The sequence below is a fragment of the Rhinolophus ferrumequinum genome, chromosome 2 (genome assembly GCF_004115265.2).
Source record: "Rhinolophus ferrumequinum isolate MPI-CBG mRhiFer1 chromosome 2, mRhiFer1_v1.p, whole genome shotgun sequence".
Classification (NCBI taxonomy): domain Eukaryota; kingdom Metazoa; phylum Chordata; class Mammalia; order Chiroptera; family Rhinolophidae; genus Rhinolophus; species Rhinolophus ferrumequinum.
In genome coordinates, this window is record NC_046285.1 from 50,675,344 (window position 1) to 50,700,522 (window position 25,179).

General features: G+C 39.3%; 2 protein-coding genes across 7 annotated transcripts in view; both read right to left on the bottom strand.

The window, feature by feature from the left end:
• The window catches only part of PCYT1A (phosphate cytidylyltransferase 1A, choline), a 44,412-nt gene extending 36,802 nt beyond the window's left edge, over positions 1–7,610 (bottom strand). For 2 of the 6 annotated variants that reach the window (XM_033121937.1, XM_033121928.1), the window contains exon 1: positions 1,638–2,103. The gene's annotated coding sequence lies outside the window, so the exon portion shown is untranslated. The other 4 variants (XM_033121944.1, XM_033121921.1, XM_033121912.1 and 1 more) reach the window with 4 other exon arrangements.
• On the bottom strand, positions 4,723–24,824 carry DYNLT2B (dynein light chain Tctex-type 2B). Its single transcript, XM_033121952.1, has 5 exons — positions 24,555–24,824; positions 21,928–22,061; positions 18,605–18,674; positions 7,558–7,621; positions 4,723–5,054 (listed from the first exon to the last, which is right to left on the bottom strand). The coding sequence occupies exons 1-5, from the start codon at positions 24,665–24,667 to the stop codon at positions 5,007–5,009; spliced, it is 429 nt and encodes a 142-aa protein (XP_032977843.1). The 5' UTR covers positions 24,668–24,824; the 3' UTR covers positions 4,723–5,006.
• Positions 24,825–25,179: the final 355 nt, after the last annotated feature.

Here is a 25,179-nt window from a genome sequence, read left to right on the forward strand (position 1 = left end):
AGAAAAGATGAAATGCTGCCACTTGCAACATGGGTGGATCTTGAGATTATCATACTAATCGAAGTAAGTCAGACAGAAAAAGTCGAGAAGCATGTGCTTTCACTGATATGTGGGATATAAAACTGAAAGCAACAAACAAGACAAACAAATAAAAACTCATAGACACAGGCAACAGTTTAGTGGTTACCAGAGAGTAAGGGAAGAGGGGGAGGGAGAAGAGGATAAAGGGGATCAAATATATGGTGATGGAAGGAGATTTGACTTTGGGTGGTTAACACACAATACAATATATAGATGATGTATTATAAATTGTACATTTGAAACCTATGTAATTTTATTAACCAATGTCACCCCATTTAAAAAAGAAAGAAATAAAAACGACATTGAGTGGCACAATCAGTAGCACCTTCTACAAAGGGCTGTAGGAGAGGAGGTGGTGAAACTCACTTTAATTCATTTCATCTGCATCACGAATAGCCCTCATGAAAAGGGAATCAGTAGGAGATAAAAGCAGCAGCTAAACCATCATCTGAATTACCCACAATACCGTATCATACCCAGTAAGCCAGTCTTGGCCTCCAGTACACAAATCATTGAGCTAAATAGCTAAATACATTAAAGCCTCTTTCAGGTGGCATTTGTCACCATTGTTGACCTTCCCAGAGTCATCCTTTCTTCTCCGTGATGCTCATCATCTGTTTACCACTGACTATTGCACCAAATCCCATTCTCAACTAGTATCTTTTTACTAGCCATTCTCTGTCCTTGCAGAATCCCTAGAGATCAAGATTGAAAAGGACCCTGAAGGTCATTTCTCCCTACTCCCATTTTATTCTTGGCAGAATGTTTTCTGTGTCTATCGTCTGTTCTCTTCCTAAGCCATGTTCTTAACCTCCCTAAAGCGTCCCCTTCCTCAACGTCTATTCCTAGCAGTTTTCCCTATCATAAACCCCTATGTCCTTGCTGTCTCTATAAATCTCGCTGTCCCCGCTTCAATATATAAGTTCTGGTTCTCCCAACCGAGATGGCCAGTTTCAGTCCTCATCATAACTTGTCACTGCAATTTCATTTGGGAAGCCTTCTCCGGTTAAGTCTATCTGATAGAGCCTGTGCCTCAGCTGGAGATCCAGCCTTCCCAACTGTATCTTTGTACTTCCGAACAGTCCCCTAATCATAAAATCATGGCACTTTAGACCTGAAAGAAAATTCAGAAATAATCTGAAAGAAAATTCAGGAATAATCTAGTAATCATTTTTTGTACTACTTTTTATTTCCCATGTTTTAAGATACATAAAATCCATTTTACATAATAATCTCATACACACATAACTGAAACAAATTTCATGAAACAATACTTACTGTGTGATCACACTGAAAATGTCTATCCTATTCCATTTTTTAAAAACATTCAGGTGCCATCCGTAAATTTCACAACCCAATAATAGGATGGAAGCCATAGGCTAGGAAACATTAATCTAGTCCAAACTTCCCCTTCACAGAGGAAGAAACTGCAGTTCAGTGGTGAGGTAAGTTTACCAGCCCCAGTAAGTCCTGTTCCGTTGTTCTTTCCACTAAAGACCTCTGCCCAGTCACGGCCATTCAATCACACCCCGCGCCCCAACCTCGCCTTACAGTACCATAGCCAGTCACTCGTCCCACACTCTTTCTTCTCCGAGTCAGCCGCTCAAAGTTACTGCTCGTTGGTCAGAGTCTCTCCACAGCCGTTGCTTCATGTTCCCTTAGGTCAGAGTCTCCTCGCAGTCACTGCCCATCGATCAGAGTCTCCTCCGAGTCATTGGCCCTTGGTCACAGTCCCCTCGCGGTCACTGCCTCATACTTCCTCGGTCATAGTTCCTTGGCAACCTCTGCCTCTCTCCGAGGTCAGAGTCCCTTTGCGTTCACTGCTCCTGGGTCGCAGACCCCTCGCAAGCAGCTACATCTCGGTCACAGTCCCCTCGCTGTCACTGCCACTGGATCACAGTAGGCTCGTAGCCCCTGCCTCACACTGCCCTCGCTGTCACTGACCCATTCTTCTTTCAGTCAGTCTCCTCGCGGTCTCAGCCCCACCGTTTCTCCTCTCAGAGCCGCAAGGATATGCACACACACCGGGTCCTCACCTGCAGCTCACGGTATCCCGACCCCTGTCCCGTCGGATTTCTCCTGGGTGCAGCGTCACGGACAAGGGAAGTTTAGGAGGTTGCGGGGAGACGCCCGGGAAAGGCAGCTGACTGAACAGCGGGCCGGAAGTCCCGCCTACTGCCCGCCCTCTTGTCAATCCGACCACCACTTTTCCCAGAAAACTCGACCCCTGACACAGTGGTTCCGCCTCCATAGAGTGATTGAGCAGAAAACACCAGGCAGGCCATAAATTGACTATGGGTCTGTCTCCCTGCGGAACTGGAATATGCGGTGAAGACACCTCCTGGTAATGAGACAGAAGTGAACTGTCACGCGTGCTTCCCGGCAATTCGTCAAGAAGCGATAACCCTGCGGCTCCCCATTTGTCCTGCTCGGGGTTGGGTTGTACCTTCTCGATCGGACTTGTCCGTCTTGGTCCTTCCTGCTCTATCCCCAACGCCTGGCGCAGTGCCGGGCAATCGTACCAGGGCATCTATAATGCAGGTGGCCATGACGCCTTCCGCCAAAGACCCACCGGTCTGTGTCTGCTTCCCAGCGCCAGTTTTTCCCTACTGGGTGATGTAAAGAGAGTTCACGTCCGCCAACCAAGTCCTGTGAAAACCTGTAGCTGACCCCAAACCCTCTTTCCTCAATATTATGTACCTCTATAACGAATATAACGACCCTTTTATTTCTGACCCAGGTGGGCTCACCAAAAAATGATCCTTAGGAATCAACCGAGGGCTAGGTGAACAGGAACGTGTGGAAGAAAAGAGGGTTCTATGGACAGTAGCCTCACAGGAGGACCTGATCATAAATTCCTAACTGGGCAGGCTTATTTTTGCCTTAAGCAAGATCTGTTCATTGTTTCTGTGCATCTAGGTTAACACACCTTTGAAATCCCTCCTTTCAGACCCCATCTTCTAACACATGACAACCCTCAAGAGCTTAAATTTCCTGTAATCCCATTCCTGCCTTGCTTTCTCCCACATTCAAGTAATCTTCATTACATTCGCTCCCTTCTTAATCTCAAATGCATAAAAGAAACTGCAAACTGTTATTCTCGGGAGCATTTGAGATATTGCTCCCCAGCATATGTTATCAGTTTGGCTCAAATTCATAAAAATTCTCTATGGGTTTAAATGTTTCTTAGGTCAGCAAGCAGATTCAAGGGAGACCACTGGTAGTAGGAAATCACATGGCAGGGTGTCTAGTGAAGAGAAACTTTTCCCTTTGCTAGAATGAACCTCTGGAGGGGTCTCTTTACAGTCTACTGATGTAAAGCAAGTAGATACTTACTGTTATGGAAGAAGTATGTAAAATAACTTTTTAATGTGTTTTCTTATTATTCATTTTTATTTTTGTCTACATGCTTGACTTGAAAAGGGTGGGTAAATTTATGCATGAGGAGCCTCCAGGGAGAAAAAGGATTTAAACTGGTGACACTTTCCCTTTTGAGTTTCAAATAATTATTTGAACATGGCTCTGTTAAACAAAAATTTAACTTCCACAGCTGAAAGTCTTTTTTTGTTTTTTTTTCTTAAGAAAGGTTTTATTGAGCCAAAAATGCTAACCAGAAAGTAGACCAGTGTTGGGCATGAAGTCCAAACCAGCAGCAGCATGGCTAGGAGGAAATGACTTTTTTTTATACATCAAGTGTGGGAGTGGAGGTGGGGGTGGGGAGGAGCATGAAAGCCATCTGAAATAATTCTTACATTAGCTACAGGCAAAGGGGGTGGGAGAAGGTGAAGCAGGGCCAGCTCTGGGGATAAGCACAGAACCGACAAGAAAAAAGTGTCCACTCCTTTGGACTGGTGGGCAACAGTCCAGAAGGTTCATGCACAGACAAGAAGTGGACGCTCCTGCGGTTCAAAGGTGCTGGCTATTCTCTCTTTTGGATAATCATGGAAATAGCCACCTGGAAGTTCCAACACACATATATGAATATGAGTAGTCTTTTGTTAGCTAGTCTATAGCTATTAACAGGCTACCTGTTCTGTCTCTCTCAGTCTCCAGCTGCTATAATTTAATTTAGAACATCTCAGAATTTTCTCCTTGTTAGCCTAAAGACTAAGGTGATCCAAATAAGAACAGCTAGCTGCAGAAGACACCAGGGATTCTAAGGAAAACATCATTACAAAGACAATGGGAGTTGGGATAGTTACCAACATAATTTTGGAGAGTCTTAAGGGAGGGCTAATTTCACATGCAGCTTGGAAACTCTCAGACCTTGTCAGAAATTCTGACACTGAACAAACCCTGGAAAAAACAGATACGTATTTAAGCTAATAAGCTGTGTAAGCTGCAGGGTGGCAAAAGCTGAGCAAAAACAATGAGTGAGAGATAAAGGCAACAATTCAAAATGTAGGAAAAAATCTTTATGCACAAATAAATTCATCTCAGTGTTATTTATAATATTAAAAATTTAGAAATAATCAGTCCCTCAATAAGACATGGCAAAAAATAACCAATGGTATAACCTAATGGAATAAATGCAACTATTAAATTATGTTTATGAAAATCATAATGCAAATAAAATGACATTAAAACTGCACATGATATTATGAGAAGTGAAAAATCAGGTTACGAAATTGTATATATGATTTCTTTTAAACCCTGCAAATAAAAAAACACTGGTAGAAAATATACCAAAACATTTAGTTATGTAGAACAATTTAATTAAGGATTTTCCCCTAGTTTTTCCTCTACTTTCCAAATGTAATAAGAACATACTATAACAAAATCAAAACATTAAAATATAAGGCCTAAAACTCAACAGACTTGGTTGCCATGCTGCCAAATTATCTTTATTTTGTCAAGATATTTAACAATATAAAAAAGTTGTTCATATTTCTTCATGATCATATCCTTTCCCAGCTTTCAAAGATTCAATAGTAGAAACAGCCAAATGCTGCTACAACACAGAACAAACTGTCCTAAAAAACAAACAAAACAGAAAACACAAATACACAAATCCAGAATGTAAGGATGGGTAAAGTTAGATTTTCGGAATGTAGAAATAAAATGCAAACTAATGAACTTTATGGAATTCATGTTCATAAAAAAGTATTCCCATTTTTCCTGATTTATCAAAGAAATAATATATGAAATGCTTTGAGTTTCTTAGAGTAAATGCATTACCAAATCCAAAGAACTATATTATATAATAGTATCACAGATAATAAAAATAACAGCACCTTGTCATAAATTCTGGATAAGGGGAAATGGTCTCTGGATTTTTGTTCTTAATTTATAAAATTCATTTGTCCATCTTTTAGTTCAGAATCCCAAAATGTTTCCCAGATCCCAGTTAAACTTGTTAAAACACTGTTTAGGTACTTCTTACAGGAGTTCCACTGGCCTGAGCAACTCCTGACCCACCAACCTCACCTTCAGCTTGGCAGTGATAGGAGAAAATCTGAACTCAAGTACCTGATTATTAACCAAAAGCAGAATTTTTTGGTTAGGCCTGTTCCCTGGCTCCTTGACTGAGATAACTGTGAGCTGTGTTCTATAACAGCGCTATCTGTGGTGCGGGACCTGTTTTTGTTTCTGTTTTAATTTCCATTCCTTCACGCACTGATGCTTTTGTAAAATACAATAACAATTAATAACTAGGAAAATGAAATTAAAAAGAAATATACAAATACAGCCTAAACCTTTTATTATTAGATTCAATGGACATAAAATTACTTTGTCAAATTCATATAAGAGTTTCTAAACCCTTAACACTCAATTTATGTACTCATCTATAAACACTCATTTATAAACACTCAATTTATGTACTCATCTCCTGGAGGACCTGTATCAAACAGTTCACAGCACTGGTCTGTGGACCCCACTTTAATTGGCACTGTTCTACAGCGCCACCCAGAGTTCTCAGCGGGCTTGAGCCCGGTTATCCACAGCAATTATCAGCTCAATAGCATATGCCTTTCTCTCCCCTCTCTTTATTTCCTCATCCTCTATGAGTCTTCCTGGGATCTCCCAAATAGTAAAGTGCTTTAAGTTCTGAAAATGACACCTAAATAAACACTCAACCAACTGTACTAAAGATACAGTAGACTAACTCATCAACCTAGACCAGGCTCTCAAATATGATTTTTAGACACCTCCCCCACCAATCCTGTGTTCTAAAACCCAATCCTGAAATTTTTAAGTAATAATTGATAACTAAAGTTGTATATTACATGTTTCTTAATTTGAGTATTGTCTGGCCCCTACTGGTTTATAAACTCTCGAGAGACAAAAACCATGCCTGTGTTATTTATCATTTTATTCCTAGCACCTCCAGTACAGAGGCTGGCACATAATAGGAGCTCTGAATTATCTGTTGAATGAATGAATTGTATTGTATAAAGACTCAGGGAAATACATATTTTTAACTCCAACAAGCAGGAAAAACCATCACCTTAGCTTGACCCTTACCCCTAAGAGTTTATAAATGAAGATTTACATAATACTTCCCATTGTTCAGCCCTTGATCTCTAGGGTAGCTGAGCATAAAATGAAACTTTGGTAGGACCATAGAATTTTAAAGCTAAAAGGTACCTTAATATCATCTACATAAGCAGCTTCCAAAACTGGCACTAAGCATAATCATGTGATGAAATTTTTTAAAAATTCAGATTCACTGATCCAACCCCTGGCTTATTTGATTAGAATTTACTTGAATAGGGCCCTGGCATCTGTGTTTTAAACAAGTTCCTCAAATTATTCTTAGGCAGCCACAGCCAGTGTTTGGAAAAATCTAGTACAGTTTCCTAACGTTACTGACACAATCAATGTCCAATGACTTACTAAAGTCAATCAAGTAGAAAATTAGAGACTTGGAATAGAATTTTCCTAATTCACTCAATTCAGTTTCTGTTCTACATTACTATACTTAATTCTGACTCTACTAATTTACAACCTGGGAGCATTTGGATAGAGGAGGGGATAATTCCTGGAAGCCAGTATAAAATAACAACATAAGATTAAAATATACAAAACATTCATGCCAATAACTTCCTAATGTTTAAATAAAACCTCTTTTTAAAAATTCCTCTTTGTTTTTTCTTAGTTTTGAGAAATAGCTCTAAGATAAATTAATTTTATTACTGAAAGAAAATCACTTTGTTCATGGAACCCCTGCCACTCAAATTTCTTCACTACTTAGCAAAGTGCTATGTGTCTATTAGTACTAATTTAACAATATGCTATTCCCACATTCAAACTTGTAATGAGTTACTTCACCTGTATACAAACAAGTTGCCTTGCCTATAAGCAGCACACTAGATTTCTGCTTTAGTAACACAACAAAGAACAGGAAAATCATCTCATCCAGAAGGAGTCTAAGATAATTGTCTAAAACTAATAATCTTAATAAATATTAACTAATTTTATTTGGAATGCCCCCGTGTCCTCTGAAAGGAGGAAAAGGTTTCCAAATAGACTTACATTCATGAAAACATCATGGGTATAGTTGTCAGTGTCAGCATCCCAGAAACAGCGAGCAGCCATGCTAAAAAGTCAAAGAATGGAGAATTACCAACAAATAGCAAGGATCTGAACTACGTATATCTGCCAGCAGCAAAAGTTTTCCTTGACACGTTCTTTTAGATTAGTACTTTCAAACCTTTTCACAGGATGACACACAGAAAATCGTATTTGTACAGCAGAATATACTGGGTAAACTAGAAGAGTCTGGACTCATAGATTAGGCTGCTTGCAGTTGGGGGTGACCAGCCCAGGGGTCTAGCAGCCCCAGACTTTGACTAGATGCCTAATGGCTAAAAGAGTCACTACCTTGAACTCTTTGGTACTCTAGACAGGAAGCTCTGTTATATAGATTAAGTCAGCTAAAATATTTGTGTATGACTTTTAGAGGAAATAATACCTGAGAATTAAGACTAAAATGGACTTAATTCCTGTACAATAACATGAGAAGATAATTCTGGAAAGGATCCAACAGATTATTTACTCCAACCTAGAAAAGATAGGGGCAGACTATGAACTAGAATTCAATCTTCTAACTAATTCTAAATCTAGTATTATCTCTAAGGATGCTATGCTACTTCTAAAATCTCAGTGTGGGAACGGCCAGATGGCTCAGTAGGTTAGAGCGCGAGCTCTCAACAACGAGGTTGCCAGTTCGAATCCCACATGGGATGGTGGGCTGTGCCCCCTGCAACTAAAGATTGAAAACGGTGACTGGACTTGGAGTTGAGCTGCACCCTCCACAACTAGATTGAAGGACAACGACTTGGAGCTGATGGGCCCTAGAGAAACACACTGGTTCCCCAATATTCCCCAATTAAAAAAAATAAATAAAATAAAATCTCAATGTGGCCATTCTCCTCTCCCAGTTCTTGAATAAGAAAAAATGTTAGTCAAAATAAAAGCCAATTAAAAAATGTGAGCAATTTAAATGCCCAGTAAATTTGTAAATGAAATTAGGGTATTTGTTGGCAATGAACTTCTATACAGCCATTAAAGATATTTTTTACAAAAAAACTTCAAGAACATGAAAAGATGTGCACAATATTAAGTAAAAAAAGTATTTACAGATATTTTACATTTTTTGTTAAATGTATGTATATGATTCACTGATAACATTTATTGAGTGTTTACTTTGTGCCAGCCTCTGGCCTAAATGCTTTACTTTACATGTATGTGGGGACAGAGTCCCAGAGAGCAGTTTCCAGGCTCTCGGCCTCACGTAGAAAGGTGCTGGCTCAGGTAGTAGATGGTCATCCGCTGTGACTAGTTGGCCATCAGCTGTAACCAGTTAGCCATTAGCCACTAATATAACTGTCGTGGCTAAGCTAGCAGGCACGGATTGCAGCTAGCAAGTGCGGTTAGCAAGCAGATTACACTGCTGATCGTGTTGATCCTACTTCCTATGTCTCGCCCGGCCGCCAGCGAGACTGGGACGCAGGAAGACCCCTTGTTGGGGTACTGGCGGATGTTTGCTTTTGTGTCTTGACCAGCCGCCATGGAGAATATAGTGGTATGACTCCCCTATCTATGGCTCCATTGGTGTTCCTTTTTGACCTCACCATACTCTGTGTCCACCTGCTGAGAGCAGGAGTGGGACCAGAGACACTGCATGACAATTTATTAACTCACTTAATCCTATAAGGTAGGTACTATTATTATACCCATTTAATAAACATGAAAACTGAGGATCAGAAAAATTAAGAAAACTGTTCAAGGTCATTCAAATATTAAGTGACAAAGCTTCACTTGAACCTAGGCAATTTAGCTTCAAGTCTATAATGAAACATACACATACCATATTATATTGGTTCGTTTTTGAGAGCTTTCTTTTGCTTTACATAGAAGAGTTCCCCCTAGCCTAATAATATGTCACACATTCTTAAATCAAAAAAGTTCCACCTATTTCCAAGCTGCAACAATAACAATATGTAATAAAATCAATCTACTTAATTGATTAATCAACAAGTATTTAGCAACTACCATAAGTCCAGAAAGAGTAAAATCTGGCTCTATCCTCAAATCTCAATTTAATTAAGTGAAAAAATTAACACACATCAAAAGAATAAGATAATGTATAATTGGTGTTAATTTATAGGTTACTAAAATTAAAAGGGATTATAATGTCTATATAGTCCCAGCCTCCAAGTCCAAGTTGCAAAGTATTTTTTTTTTAAGATTTTATTGGGGAAGGGGAACAGGATTTTATTGGGGAACAGTGTGTACTTCCAGGATTTTTTTTTCCAAGTCAAGTTGTTGTCCTTTCAATCTTAGTTGTGGAGGGTGCCGTTCAGCTTCAAGTTGTCCTTTCAGTCTTAGTTGTGGATGGCGCAACTCAGCTCCACGTCCAGTTGCCCATTGCTAGTTGCAGGGGGCGCAGCCCACCATCCCTCGTAGGACTCGAGGAATCGAGGAATCGAACTGGCAACCTTGTGGCTGAGAGCCCGTGCTCCAGCCAACTGAGCCATCCGGGAGCTCAGCGGCAGCTCAGCTCAAGGTGCTGTGTTCAATCTTAGTTGCAGGGGGAGCTGCCCACAATCCCTGCGGGACTTGAGGAATCGAACTGGCAACCTTGTGGTTGAGTGCCCACTGGCCCATGTGGAAATTGAACCAGCAGCCTTCAGAGTTAGGAGCACGGAGCTCCAACCTCCTGAGCCACGGGGCCGTCCCCCAAGTTGCAAAGTATTTTAACTAAATCTGTGTAAGTGCTACAGAGATTTAGAGAATTTAGAGAGGAGAAAAAAGCCAAAGAAGACTGAAAGTAGTAGTTAAGATGAGTAGAACCACGTGAAGACATAAATATAAAAATTTATTTAACAAACATTTGTTGAGTATCATATGTGTACATTTGTCACAACTAATGAATCAATATTGACACAGTATTATTAACTAACGTTCATACTTTATTCATATTTCTTTAGTTTTTATCTAATGTCCTAATGTTCTAGGATCTTATCTAGGATATCACATTACATGTTTCTTTAGGCTCCTTTTAACTGTGACAGCTACTCAGACTCTCCTTGGTTTTGATGACCTCGACAGTTTGAGAACTACTGGTTAGGTATTTTATAGAATGTCCCTCAATTGGGATTTGTTGGCTAATGGTTAGTCTGGACTTAGAGGTTTTGGGGAGGAAGATTACAGAGGTAAAGTGCTGTTCTCATCATATCATATCAGGGTACATATTATTAACATGACATATTACTATTGATGTACGATACTAACGTAGGATGTTAATGAGAGAGGAAACTAGATATGGAGTGTATGGGAACTCTCTGTACTATCTCTGCAACTTTTCTACAAATCTAAAACTATTCTAAAATAGCAAGTATATTTTAAAAAAAGATAATGGCTAAATGTCCCACGAAAAGACAGTGTATGAAAAGCGGCCCCCAAATGCTGAAGGGGCAGAGAGACCAAAGAACTAGACAAGTCCAACTTGTTGGTTAATGGATTTAAGGGAACTTATGTACAGGAAATGCTTGTCTTGGGTGGCTGCAAGATGGTGAGATCTCCGTCTTTCCCCTTCTAGACCACCCTCTTTCATCCCCACTCAGAAACAGACCTATGTGCTCCCAAAGGACTGCATGCATGTTCAGGGAAAACAAAGGAGCCAGATACTGGCAGACTCTGGCGCCAGAGTGACCTAAGAGATCGATAACATTTAGAGCTCCTTACCCCAGAAGAAGTAATAGAAACTGCACAGCTAGCCTGAAACCTCTGTACACATTCCAGAGTCCACGGTGGAAAAGGGGAGGTGGGGTCAATAGTCCAGGCTCATTCACTCAGAAGTTAAGCTGATGGATTAGCTTCAACATGCAGTCAGTTTTTCAAGATGGAGTCAACTCTGTCCACACACTAAGAATTTTCCCGAGCTGATACAGAACAGATTTAAGAGCCCACAGATTCAAGGGGCTCTGAGAACACCAAGAAGAATGGGGAAAAAAACCCAGATAATGTCACTTTCTCCCAAAGAGGGTTTACCATTTTCTTTGCTATTCGGGTAGAGTATGGGCTGCTTACTTTAATCCAAAAGTAAAGTACTGGGTTGAGTTGAAGTTGGGTTGCAGTTTTGATAATCCTCTCTCTATCTTCAGTTCACCCTTTTTTTCTTGAATGTAGCCCTCCAGATCTTTCAACCAAAAACCTGAAGTGTTCATTGGAACCCCACCCCCAGCAAATACTGACTTTTAGTCCTTGTTTCCTCAGCATAAAACTACTCTTCATTTCAGTCTTTTTCCTTAAGGTATTTGTTTCCTATTGCTGCTGTAACAAATTATAAACCAAGTGGCGTAAAATACCATGCATATACTTTTACAGTTCTGGAGATTATAAATCCAAAATGGGTTTCATTGAGCTACAATCAAGGTATCAGCAGGACTGTATTCCTTCTGGAGGCTCTAGGGGAGAATCCATTACCTTGCCTTGTCCAGCTTCTAGAAGCTGCATGCATTTCTTAGCTCATAAACCTTTCTTCCATCTGCAAAACCAGCATATATCTTCAAATATCTCTTTGACTCTGATCTGCCTGTCTCCCTCTTGCTTTTGTAAGGGCCCTGTGATTACATTGATCCCACCTGGGTAATCCAGGATAATCTCCCCATCCCAACATCCTTAACTTAATCATATGTCTGTAAAATCCTTTTTCCATGTAACATAACATATTCACACGTTCTGGGGTTTAGGACAAAGACATATTGGGGGGGGCATTATTTTGCCCACCACACTTAGTTTTTAGATTCCTGCTTACACAGTTTCAGAATTCAGCACATGTCTTGAGGGGAAACCTACCATGTAACATTCAGGCTCAGTTCTGCTCTCTTCTTTTTTACAGGGATCTTGGTCCTTCAGGTCTCCAATTTTATTTTCCTAGCCCAGCAAGACTGCCAGCAGTCCTGCTGGTTTATTTTTCCCTCAGTAATTGGTCCTCTACCTGAGCAAAACCCAGATTCTCTGCTGCTAGCCGTGTGCCCAGAGTTGGCAAATGCCCCACTGCAGAATACCAGTTTACCTCGTTGCAGTTCACCTCTCTGGAATTTTGGCTCTGATTCATTTTTTCGAGTTTTCTAATTGATCTTGGTGGGAGCACTGACCTGCTACAAACTGTTCCATCATATTTCTTCTCTAGTGCACATCAAACATTCTCAATAATAGACCATATGTTTGTACACAAAACTAGCCTCAATAAATATAAGAAGATTGAAATCATACAAAGCATATTTTCCGACCACAATGCTTTGAAATTGGAGATCAACTGCAAAAACAAAACAGGAGAAAACACAAATATGTGGACATTAAATAACATGCTACTAAAGAACAACTGGTCAAAGAAGAAATAAAAGGAGAGATCAAAAGATACATAGAAATAAATGAGAATGAAATACAACATAGCAAAACTTTTGGGATGCAGCCAAAGCAGTAATAAGAGGGAAGTTTATATTATTACTGACCTATCTCAAGACACAAGAAAAATCTCAAATAAACAACCTAACATTACATCTTAAAGAACTAGAAAAAGAAGAACAAATGAAGCCCAAAGTCAGCAGAAATAAGGAAATAATAAAAATTAGAGCAGAATTAAACGAAATAGAGAAAAGACAATGTAAACAATTAATGCAACAAAGAGCTGGTTCTTTGAAAACATTAATAAAATTGACAAACCCCAGGCTAGACTCACTAAGGAAAAAAGAGAAAAAACGCAAATAAAATCAGAAATGAAAGAGGAGAAGTTACAACAAATACCAAAGAAATACAAAGTATCATACAAGAATACTATGAAAGACTATATGCCACCAAATTCAATAACCTAGAAGAAATGGAGAAATTCATAGACATATATAACCTTCCTAGACTGAATTACGAAGACTGGAAAATCTAAATAGAATGATCAACAGTAAGGAAATTGAAACAATCATCAAAAACCTCCCCAAAAGTTGGCCGGCCCCGTGGCTCAGGCGGTTGGAGCTCCATGCTCCTGGCTCCAGTGGCTGCCGGTTCGGTTCCCTCATGGGCCAGTGGGCTCTCGACCAACGGGGTTGCCTGATCAACATCTCAAGTCCAGCAAGGAATGGTGAGCGGCGCCCCCTGCAGCTGAGGTTGAGCACAGCACCTTGAGCTGAGCTGCCTCCCGAATGGCTCAGTTGGTTGGAGCGTGGGCTCTTAACCACAAGGTTGCCAGTTCGATTCCTTGACTCCCACAAGAGATGGTGGGCTCTGCCCCCTGCAACTAAGATTGAACATGGCACCTTGAGCTGAGCTGCCGCTGAGCTGCCAGATGGCTCAGTTGGTTGGAGTGCATCCTCTCAACCACAAGGTTGCCGGTTCAACTCCTGTGAGGGATGGTGGGCTGTGCCCCCCTGCAACTGCAAGGTGGCGACTGGACCTGGAGCTGAGCTGCGCCCTCCACGACTAGGGCTGAAGGGGCGGCGACTTGCGGCTCAGCGGCGCCCTCCATTGCTAGGACTGAAGGGACAACAGCTTGACTTGGAGGAAAAAAAAAAAAAAAATCTCCTCAAAAGCAAAAGTCCAGGACCAGATGGCTTCACTAATGAATTCTACCAAACATTCAAAGATGATTTAATACCTGTCCTTCTCAAACTCTTCCAAAACACTGAAAAAAAGGCAATACTTCCTAACTCATTTTATGAGGCCAACATTATCCTGGTACCAAAACCTGGTAAGGATAACACATAAAAGAAAACTGCAGACCAATATCGCTGATGAATATAGATGCAAAAATCCTAAACAAAATACTAGCAAATTGAATACATCAAAAAGATTGTACATCACAATCAAGTGGGGTTCATTCCAGGGGTGCAAGGATGGTTCAACATACACAAATCAATCAATGTGATACATCATATAAACAAAATAAAGGATGAAAATCATATGACCATATCAATAGATGCAGAAAAAGCATTTGACAAGATACAGCATCCATTTATAATTAAAACACTTAATAAAAGGTACAGAAGTAAAGTACCTCAACATACTAAAGGCCATATACCACAAACCCAAAGCTATTATCATATATAATGGTGAGAAAGTGAAAGTTTTTCCTCTAAGATCAGGAACAAGACAGGGATGCCCCCCATCACCACTGTAATTCAACACAGTATTGGAAGTCCTCGCCAGAGCAATCAGGCAAGAGAAAGAAATAAAAGGCATCCAGATTAGGAATGAAGAGGTCAAATTGTCACGTTTTGCAGATGATATGATTCTTTATATAGAAAACCCTAAAGACTCCACCAAACAACTATTAAAAACAATAAACAAATACAATAAAGTTTTGGGATACAAAATCAATGTACAAAAATCCATTGTGGTTCCTATATACTAACAATGAAATTTCAGAAAAAGAAATGGAAAAAAAACAATTCCTTCTGCAATTGCAACAAAAAGAGTAAAATACCTAGAAATAAACTTAATATAGAATGTGAAAGACCTATACACTGAAAAGTACAAAACATTATTAAAAAAAATTGAAGACACAAAGAAATGGAAAGATATTCTGTGTTCATGATTGAAAGAATCAACATAGTTAAATAGCCATATTACCCAAAGCAATATACAGATTTAATGCAATCCCCATCAAAATCTCAATGACATTTTTTAAAGAAGTGGAATGAAAAATCATCAGATTGTATGGACTCACAAAAGACCCGAATAGCCAAAGCAATCCTGAAAAAAAAAGAACAAGGCCAGAGGTATCACACTCCCTGACTTCAAATTATACTACAAAGTGACAATAATCAAAACAGATGTTATTGGCAGAAAAAGATACACAGACCAACGGAACAGAACTGAGAACCCAGAAATAAACCCAGATGTATATGGGCAAATAATTTTCAACAAAGGAGCCAAAAACATATAATGCAGAAAAGAAAGACTCTTCAATAAATGGTGCTGGAAAAACTGGAAAGCCACATGCAAAAAAATGAAACGAGACTGCTATCTGTCACCATACATCAAAATCAACTCAAAATGGATCAAAGACCTAAACATAAGACCTGAAGCAACAAATTGCATAGAAGAAAGCATAGGTACTAAACTTATGGACCTTGGGTTCAGAAAGGATTTTATGAATTTGACCTCAAAGGCAAGGGAAGTAAAAGCAAAAATAAATGAATGGAACTATATCAAACTAAAAAACTTCTACACGGCAAAAGAAACCTCAACAAAACAAAGAAGCAACCAACTGACTGGGAGAAGATATTTGCAAACAATGCCTCCGATAAGGGGCTAATATCCAAAATATATTAAAAAACTCATACCACTCAACAACAACAAAAACAATCCAATTGAAAAAGGGCAGAGGACCTGAAAAGACACTTCTCCCAAGAAGACATACAAACAGCCAACAGATATATGAAAAGATGCTCAACTTCACTAGCTCTTAGGGAAATGCAAATCAAAACCGCAATGAGACACCACCTCACATCTATTATTAATAGAATAACCATTATCAACAAGACAAGTAATAATAACAACTGTTGGAGAGGTTGTGGAGAAAACGGAACCCATACACTGCTGGTGGGAATGTAAATTGGTACAGCCACTATGGAAAACAGTATAGAGGTTCCGCAAAAAATTAAGAATAGAATTACCATGTGATCCAGCAATCCTTTTAATGGGTATCTACCCCAAAAGTATAAAAACATTTATCTGTAAAGGTATATGTACCCCTATGTTCATTGCAGCATTGTTCACAGTGACCAAGACATGGAAACAACTGGTGATGACTGAATAAAGAAGGCGTGGTACATATATACAATGGAATATTACTCAGCCATAAAAAAGATGAAATACTGTCATTTGCGACAACATAGATGGATCTTGATATTATCATACTGAGTGAAACAAGTCAGACAGAAAATGTCAAAAACGACATGATTTCATTCATATGTGGGACATAAAACTGAAAGCAACAAACAAGACAAACAAAAACTCATAGATATAGACAACAATATAGTGGTTACCAGAGACAAAGGGGAAGGGAGTGGTAGACGAGGGTAAAGAGAGTCAAATATATGGTGATGTAAGATTTGACTTTGGATGGTGAACACACAATGCAATATATAGATGCTGCATTACAGAACTGTACACTTGAAACCTATATATTATTATTAACCAATGTCACCCCAATAAATAAAAAAAAACACATAATAATCTGGTAGGGGCAGGGAGAGTAGGTGGATGTATAAATGAAACAATATATGTGTCGATAACCTTTGAATCTGGGTAATACCGTGTTTCCCCGAAAATAAGATCCAACTGAACAATCAGCTCTAATGCGTCTTTTGGAACAAAAATTAATATAAGACCTGGTATTATATTATATTATGTTATATTATATTATACCCAGTATTATATTGTATTGTATTATACTATTTTATACTATACTGTACTATACCCAGTCTTACAGTAAAAATAAGACCGGGTCTTATATTAATTTTTGCCCCAAAAGATGCATTAGAGCTGATTGTCCAGCTAGGTCTTATTTTCAGGGAAACACAGTAGTTCCATGGGAATTCCTGAGTTTCTATACTTTTGCATATGTTTGAAACTTTAGACAATAAAAATATTAAAATGGGGTGGGGAAGGCCTTGGGTGCCATGTTTTAGAGTTTGGCTTAATCACATTTAACCAGGTCAGTTTAAGGAGTTTATACTTGACAGGGTTTGCAATAAACTCAAGAGTTTATGGAAAGAAAGTGAAGTGTACTCCTGGAAGACAGTCTGATATGCAAAATGAATTGTAGAGCAGACAGATCAGAGAGAGTCAAGAAATGCTAATAAGGGGCTGCTAAGTAACGCTGACATCCAGATTACAATGCATGCAATGGGAGAGAGTAATGACTAAATAAGATAAAAGAAGACTCCAAGATTTTAAGTTTGAGTCAGTAAAACCTTGGTAATACTGTGAGAGACAGAGAAATTAAAATGACAGGCTGATGTAAGGAGAGGAAGAAATTCGGAATTCTGAACATGTTGAATATGAGGTGACAGAAGAGTAAAGTATTTCTTAGGTTCTCTGTGGTGAGGAAATCTCCTGAAGCCTTTCAACCAAATGGTAGAGGACACCATGGTGAAGAATACTATGCTGGGAGTCAGAAGGCTGGATTCTATTAGTGACCCTGACACAAGCCATATCTATAATTCCGAGCAAATCATGCTGAACCTCATAAGTGTCATTATAAATAAGGGGACTACACACTAGAAAATACGTGTAGTCCCTTTCAAATCTAACATTCTATAGTGAAAATTCTCAGTGATATTATCTACAAGGTATTTTTTAAATTCACTCAAGTATTTTAGTACTTTCTTACAAAATACTATACTAGGCACTGGTTACAAACGGAAACAGGAGATTAACACTTGAACAAAAGAAAAGACAAGTACAGGTTTGGAACTCACCAATACAAGAATGACAGTTTGAGGTCGTGAGAATGAATGAGCTCATTGAAAAAGCACAGAGAAAAGCAGAAGAGCACAAGAAAGCCTTGAAGAAAGCTCACAGCTGGGAATGTAGAAGACAAAGAGAAACCAGTGAAGTAGAAAATAATCAGTTGGACAAACAAGAGAGAAACAAGTTAGATAAGTCACATTAGGGCCAATAAAGCCAGAGTGAATTTTAAGAAATAGAAGCCCAGGCCAATGACAAGAGCTATGAAGAAGCTATTAGGTTACTAATAAGGAGGTCTCAGATAATTTTAAAGAAATTAGTTTAGGAGAATGGTAGGACCAAAAACTGGCAACAAGGAATATGGGAGGACAGATATATACATAATCTCTTACTTTCTTTGGGAACATATATTAGCCTACAGATACTGTGAAGAGTGAATTACCCCATGGAGCTCACCAAGACCGTCAACCTCACTGTTCAGTACCAGGATCTCTTGGGTTCACAGGGTCCTTTCCTCTGACTTTTGCAAAGACACAATCTCACTGAATCATCAAGAAGATGAATACCTAATAAGAAACATATAAGAAGAAAAACAACTACTCACAATACTCCTTCACCTCTTTGTTCTCCAATCATTACTTGCACCACCATTTTATATCGGTCAAATCCCATTTCTAGAAAGAAAAAAATGAGATAGTTATCAATAAGCAAATATATGGTAAAAACTACTTAATGAAGGCAAATTTGCTTAGAAATGGCCATAAGCATTCAGTCTACAAGCACTTACTGAGTACAATTATAATAAGCTTGGGAGTCAGACTTGAGGACAAATCCTAACTGTAAACTTAGTGTGTGACCTTAGACAAGCAAAATCCTGAAATTTCTCACTAACAACAAATCTGGAGAGAAGAAAACTGAATATCTTTATGTTCCCCCTTTTATGACCAGGGAACCGTGGAAACAGTAACAACAAAAATGTGAAATGGGCAAAAGTGAAACAGCCAATTTTCCTTGATGAAAGTAAACACTTCATGGTTATACAGTAAATTAGGCAAACAATCCAAACACTACAGGTACCCACTCATGTGGGACATGAACCCTAATTCAGGACACTCAACAAAATCTCAGAAGATGACAGCTCAAATTATTTTTTAAATTCACAGCATACAGCTTAGCTGAGCTTCCTCCTTTCTCTACCCATGTCACTTCCTCCTTTTCTCATACCCATGCTTTAGAATTGTAGCTAGAATATTAAACACTCAGCCCTTAAATCATAGTTCTGAGAGAAAAATAAAAAGTCTCAGGCCCAAAAGTGGCCCCAAAGTGGAAGGAGAGTAAAAAAAAAAAATCACTCACACCATATAAAAGCAAAATTTTTTTAAAAAGCTGAATGGCAATATGCACAAGTGCAACAGCAGAAACAAAAGACTACCAAGAAAGAAAGAAACGTAGTGTTTAAAAGAAAACAAACTCAACCTAGGAGATAATATAAATCAAGGAACAAAGAACAATTCCTCACAACTGATTCACAATGTAGAACAACATAAGCTCATAAATTCAATAAAATAAGAACTCAATCAGGTTATAAAACAATAGAAAGATGAAAAGGGAGATGAAAGCCCTAGAAAACAAACTGAATACCCACACAATAGCAGTGCAGAACTAATAAATTTAAAATGGCAAGAGACAAACCAGACACAAATGAAAACTGAATTACTGGCTTAAGATAATCACAAGTAGACATCAAAGAAAAAGGGAGAAATTACCACAGAGGAAAGCCAATAGATACGGAAGACACAGATGATTCAACATATCAATATTTGGTGTCCTGAAGAAGAAATGTATTCAGAGGTACAGGAAATTTCCCTGAGGTGGAAAAATAAAATTTACAGGTTTTTGAATGCTCACTAGCAAGCTATACCATAGAACAGCTATTGAGTATCAAGATAAAGGATAGGATTCCCTATGCAGAGAACTTCAGACTGACTTCAGATTTCTCCACAGTAAAAGTCTATGCTAGAAGACAATGAAGGAAACTCTATTAAGATTTTAAAAAAAATAATTACCTCAAAATATTATATTCATCCAAAATATATTCTGGTTTAAAGGCATTCTCAAACATGAAAGAATCCATGGAATATAGCATTTCTGAGCCCTTCCTGAAAAAACTTAAAACAAAATCTTGTCAGGTAAGACCTGAACCAAAATATAGAATTCAGCAATGGTAAAAGGACTAAATAATGAGCAATCATTCCATTTAAATATAGAATGAATGCCATACCCAGTATGGGAAATAGGTCTATAATATTCCATTGTTATTAAAGTATTTATCTATCTGTATCATACATAGAAAAGAGCTCTGGTATGATATTCACCTAATATTAATGATTATTTATGGGTAGCATTTGGGGTGATTTTTCTGATTTTATTTTTCTAAATTGTTTAAATTTTTTTAAACGAGCATGCATATTTTTACAATAATTTTAACAGCGAACTTTCATTAAAAAGCCGCAAAATAAAAATGCTAACAGTTCATGATGAAAATACATAGAATAGCTATTTTCTTCTTTATACTTTATTTTTTCATTTCTAAAAATTAAGACATTAAGAAAAGAAGAAAACACACCAGAACATTAAATAGTAACTACTTTGAGGTAATTAAATTTTATATAATTAAAAAAAAACTTTCAGTGTACATTAGTTCCCTCATCTGTGGTTTTGCTTTCCCCAGTTTCAATTTCCTGTGGTCAAATGGCAAATTCTAGAAATAAACAATTCATAAGTTTAAAGTTGTGGACCATTCTGAGTAGCATACTGAAATCTCACAAGGACCCACTCAGTCCCACCCACGCCTGTGAATCATGCCTTTGTGCAGTGTATCCACCCATTAGTCACTTAGTAGCTGTCTCAGTTATCAGAGCGACTGTCACCGTATTCAAGTGCTTGTGTTCAAGCAACTCTTATTTTACTTAATGTGGCCCCAAAGCACCAAGTAGTGATGCTAGCAATTCGGATATGCCAAAGAACAACCATAATGTGCTTCTTTGACATGAAAAAGTGAAGTACAGCACAGTCAGACATTTTGAGAGACCACATTCACATAACTTTTATTACAATACATTGTAATAACTGTCCTATTTTATGATTAGTTATTGTTGTTCCTCTTATTGTGCCTAATTTATAAATTATACTTTATCGTAAGTATGTATGCATAGGAAAAAAACATAGTGTATATAGGGTTCAGTACTATCCATGGTTTCGGGAATCCACAGGGGATCTTAGAATGTATCCCCACAGATAAGGGGAAACTACTGTATTGTCCAGGTTTATTACAATGAAAATGTATTACTATTACAAAGATATTTCTTCCCTCAAAAAAATAGTATTTTGAAAAAGGGTAGATAGAAAGAGAGGAGTTTTCAGATGGTATAACATTACTAATAAAAGAGAGATAGAGAAACATAAAGAACAGGGAGGAAAAGCACAAAAGCTGCTCTGCACTTGTAGAGTTTGGCAGGAGTGGAGGGCTGAATAGGACAAGTAGTAAGGATTCAGCTGGAGAGATGGACTGAGGTCAGATTGAACGGGTACTGAATAGTAAGCTGAGGACTTGATATCTTGGTGGGAAAAACAACCAAGAATTATGGGGGTAAGGAGCCCCTGTACTTCCTGGTCATTCTACAGACTCTGATTTCCTGGATAGTTCCATACAATGTTTTATTTCACATCTTTACTCTTTCCCACCATCGGCAAAAACTTACATGAATAAAAGTTACCAAATAATTAAGAAAACTAGACATTAAAGAGAAATTTGTCTTTAATAGAATCCATGGCTTATATTCCTTGTTTAAAGATGGGGAAGGCGACAAATGGGTAAAACCGAATGTTTGAAGGGAACAAATCGTTTCCAATGATCACCACTATTACCTTTTAATTTATCTTTAATATTTTCTGATAAATGTTTTGTGAGCTGAGGCATGTCTTCTGGAGAGTATTCAGCGTTTGCCAGTTCTTCCTTGAGCACAGCATGGATACAGTCTTTAACCACAGAGGGTCTGAACCTGAATGAAAGAGTTCAAAACATCTAACTGGTAATTCCAAAACCCAAACTTACCTTCACAGTTCAACTTCCCCCAGCTCCTTTGTCATTAGAACTATTTAATCCTTCTTTTTCGTATTGTTTATTATAAAATAAAAACAAATTAAGGAAACAAGTCATATTCCAAATTTTTATCTCCAGCTTGGAACTCTCCCCTGCATTTCAGACCACATATTCCAACACATATTCCATCTGGATGTATAGTAGGCAACTCAAATTGAATACATCCAACACTGAGCTTCTGATCATCTGCTTTCCCCAAAACTGTCCTCCTGCAGTGGGCCCCCCATCTCAGTCAATGGTAACTTCCAGTTGCTCTAGCCAAAAACTTTGGTATCAGTCTTGTTGCCATTCTCACTCACAGCCCACAGCCCATTCATGAGCAAATCTTATCAGTTCTACCATCAAAATAGTCTAGAATTCAATCACTCTCACCAACCCACTGCCAACACCTTGCTACAAGCTACCATTACTTCTTACCTGGATTATAACGGCCTCCTAACAAATAAGTCTCTCTGTGTCTGCCTTTGTCCCCAAATCCTGTTCTCACCATAGCAACTAGACTGGTCCTGTTAAACTGTATGTCTGATTATAACACTCCTTTATACAAAATACCCCACATATTTCCCAGCTCACTCCGAGTAAAATCAACATCCTAACTGCGACTTGAAAGGTCCCACGTAGTCTATCCTAAAACTCTCTGACTTGGTTTCCTACTACTTTCCCCCTACTTCTGTCCACTCACTCCCCACAGGCCTTCCCTATGTTCTTTAACAACACTAGGCATGCAAATCTCAGTGCTTCTGCACTTGTTTACCTCTGCCTGAAGTTCAATTCCTCCCTTTATGCACAGCTAGCTGCATCACTTCTTTCAAGTCTTTATTCAAAAGTCACTTTCCTAGCCACCTTTTCTAAAACTTCAAACCACCCTCCTACCACATCATTTTATATCTCCCTTCCTGGTACTTACTACTATCTGACATACTACATAGTTTACGTATGTATTTATCTTGTTTGTTGTTCTTTTACCCAGCTAGACCATAAGTTCCAGGAGGGTAGGGATTTTTATCTTTGTTCACTGTTATATCCCCATTTCCTAGAATAGCACCCAGCACATAGTAGACAACATTTTTTGAAGAAATGGATTACTGAATATGAAGACAGAGAAAAAAAAAGTCTAATTTTTCACCACCCTAACAATACCATTAGCATTTTAGTTGTAATTTACTATATATTACTACACAAGTTCCTTTTCTGGGCTATATAGTCTATCAGACGATTTGTCTATCATGTGCAGTTACCAAAATGTTTAAGTTTTGAGTTGATAATATGGTTTAATATTTGGTAGTACTAGTGACCCCTTACTGTTTTTTAACAGCATTTTCTTTGGTCTCTTGCCTGCTTACTCTCACAGATGAACTTTAGAATCATTGACAAATTTCCAGGATTTGATCTGTTCAAAATGTGGTCTACCTATGTACATATGTACTATATCTTCAAACAAGTCACAAGTAATTTCACAGGATTATTCCTACATAATATATGTTTGTTGTGAATCATGTTCTGCACTATTTACAGCAGAAACACAGGTGAATGGCATTCTATGCATTTCGACTCCTTTACCAAGATAACTGAACATATCTTCTGTTCTTTCCATCCTATCCACCAGAAAACCGCTGCATGAAAATTTTTTATCACTTTACAACCAAAGTTTCTGGCTTCCAGTATTTGCCAAGCATTTGATTCAGCAATCTGGTTTCAAATAGCAGAGGAGGAGCTTGGGAAATCTTTCATTTAAAATTTTGTTTACCTTGTGAAAATGAAGTTAGTGATGTATCCTACAGGCCTAGCAGACTGACCTCTGCATGTGTGCCTTAATTTTGGGAAGGTATCAGGGTGGCAGGCCAAGGGCCTTTATACAATACCTTGTTAAAGCTTTGTATACCTACAGGTCCCCTGCCCTGCAGAGGAGTAAGCATATTCTGGCACATGTATGCACACAGTAACCCTCGAAACACGACCGAATGGCATTCGACGCAATGCGCTTGCTTTCTGTTCCTCTGTCCATTCTATCCATCTCCTGTTTCCTCGGTGCCCACGTCCGCAGCCTCCAAGAGCCAACCACCCCCACTGCGTTAGCCTTAGGCGCTCCTGGCGCTTTAACACCGCAGGGGCAGGACCCGTCCTCTGCTGCCCCCTGCAGCTGACAGCCCAAGAACAGCACCCCTCTCTCCCGACTCGCTCCTCCCTCTCCAGCCCCGCCCCGCCCGCCCCAGCCCCAGCCCCAGCCCCGCCCTGTCCGCCCCAGCCCCGCCCCGCCCCACTCGGTCGGTCCCCGCCCCACTCTGTCAGTCCCCCGCACTACCCTTCCCGACCCCCAAGTTGCCAGGCGAGCTCTGCCTGCCTGACCCACAGACCCGCAGATCGTCCCTGCCACAACCCGTCTGCTACCCGCCTTTGCTGGAAAATGGGCCGCAGAATATAGGTGTTGTCTGACTCCCTTGAGGTCTTCTCAGTCTCAGGCACCCCGTTGGCCGTAGAAACGGACGGACGGGTGGACAAAGCCATCGCCGGGACTTCTTGGCCTAGTGTATCTCGTGATGAAGGCCTGGCGGAGATTGCGGCAAGGAACTGGGAAACCGTAGTCAGGGCAACAGGGCCGCCCTTGGCCCTGACGTGACGCGGCCGCGCGCTCTCCGCGGAGCGGCCCGCCCTCCTCTGCGGGCTCTCGCCGCCCTCTCCTGCGCGTGCGCACCGCTGCTGGGCGGGATTTAGGCGAGCGAGAGTGATGGTCACTTCGGCCAAAATTGATGTGTGTCTGCCGGGTTTACAAAACAACTTAATACGCTAGCTCTTAGCAACCGCCCTACAGTCTTAAGAAATTCAGACGGAACCTGAGGCCCATTGAGGTCCAAGGATACACAGTGAACAGCAGGCTGGAAATTCTAAAGGCTCTTCAAACTGACCTGCGGGCCAAATCCAGCCTTTATCCTGTTTTGTAGGACTTATGAACACGTTTTACATTTTTAAATGATTGAAAAATATCAAAAGAAGACTATTTCACGACAGGTGAAAATTAC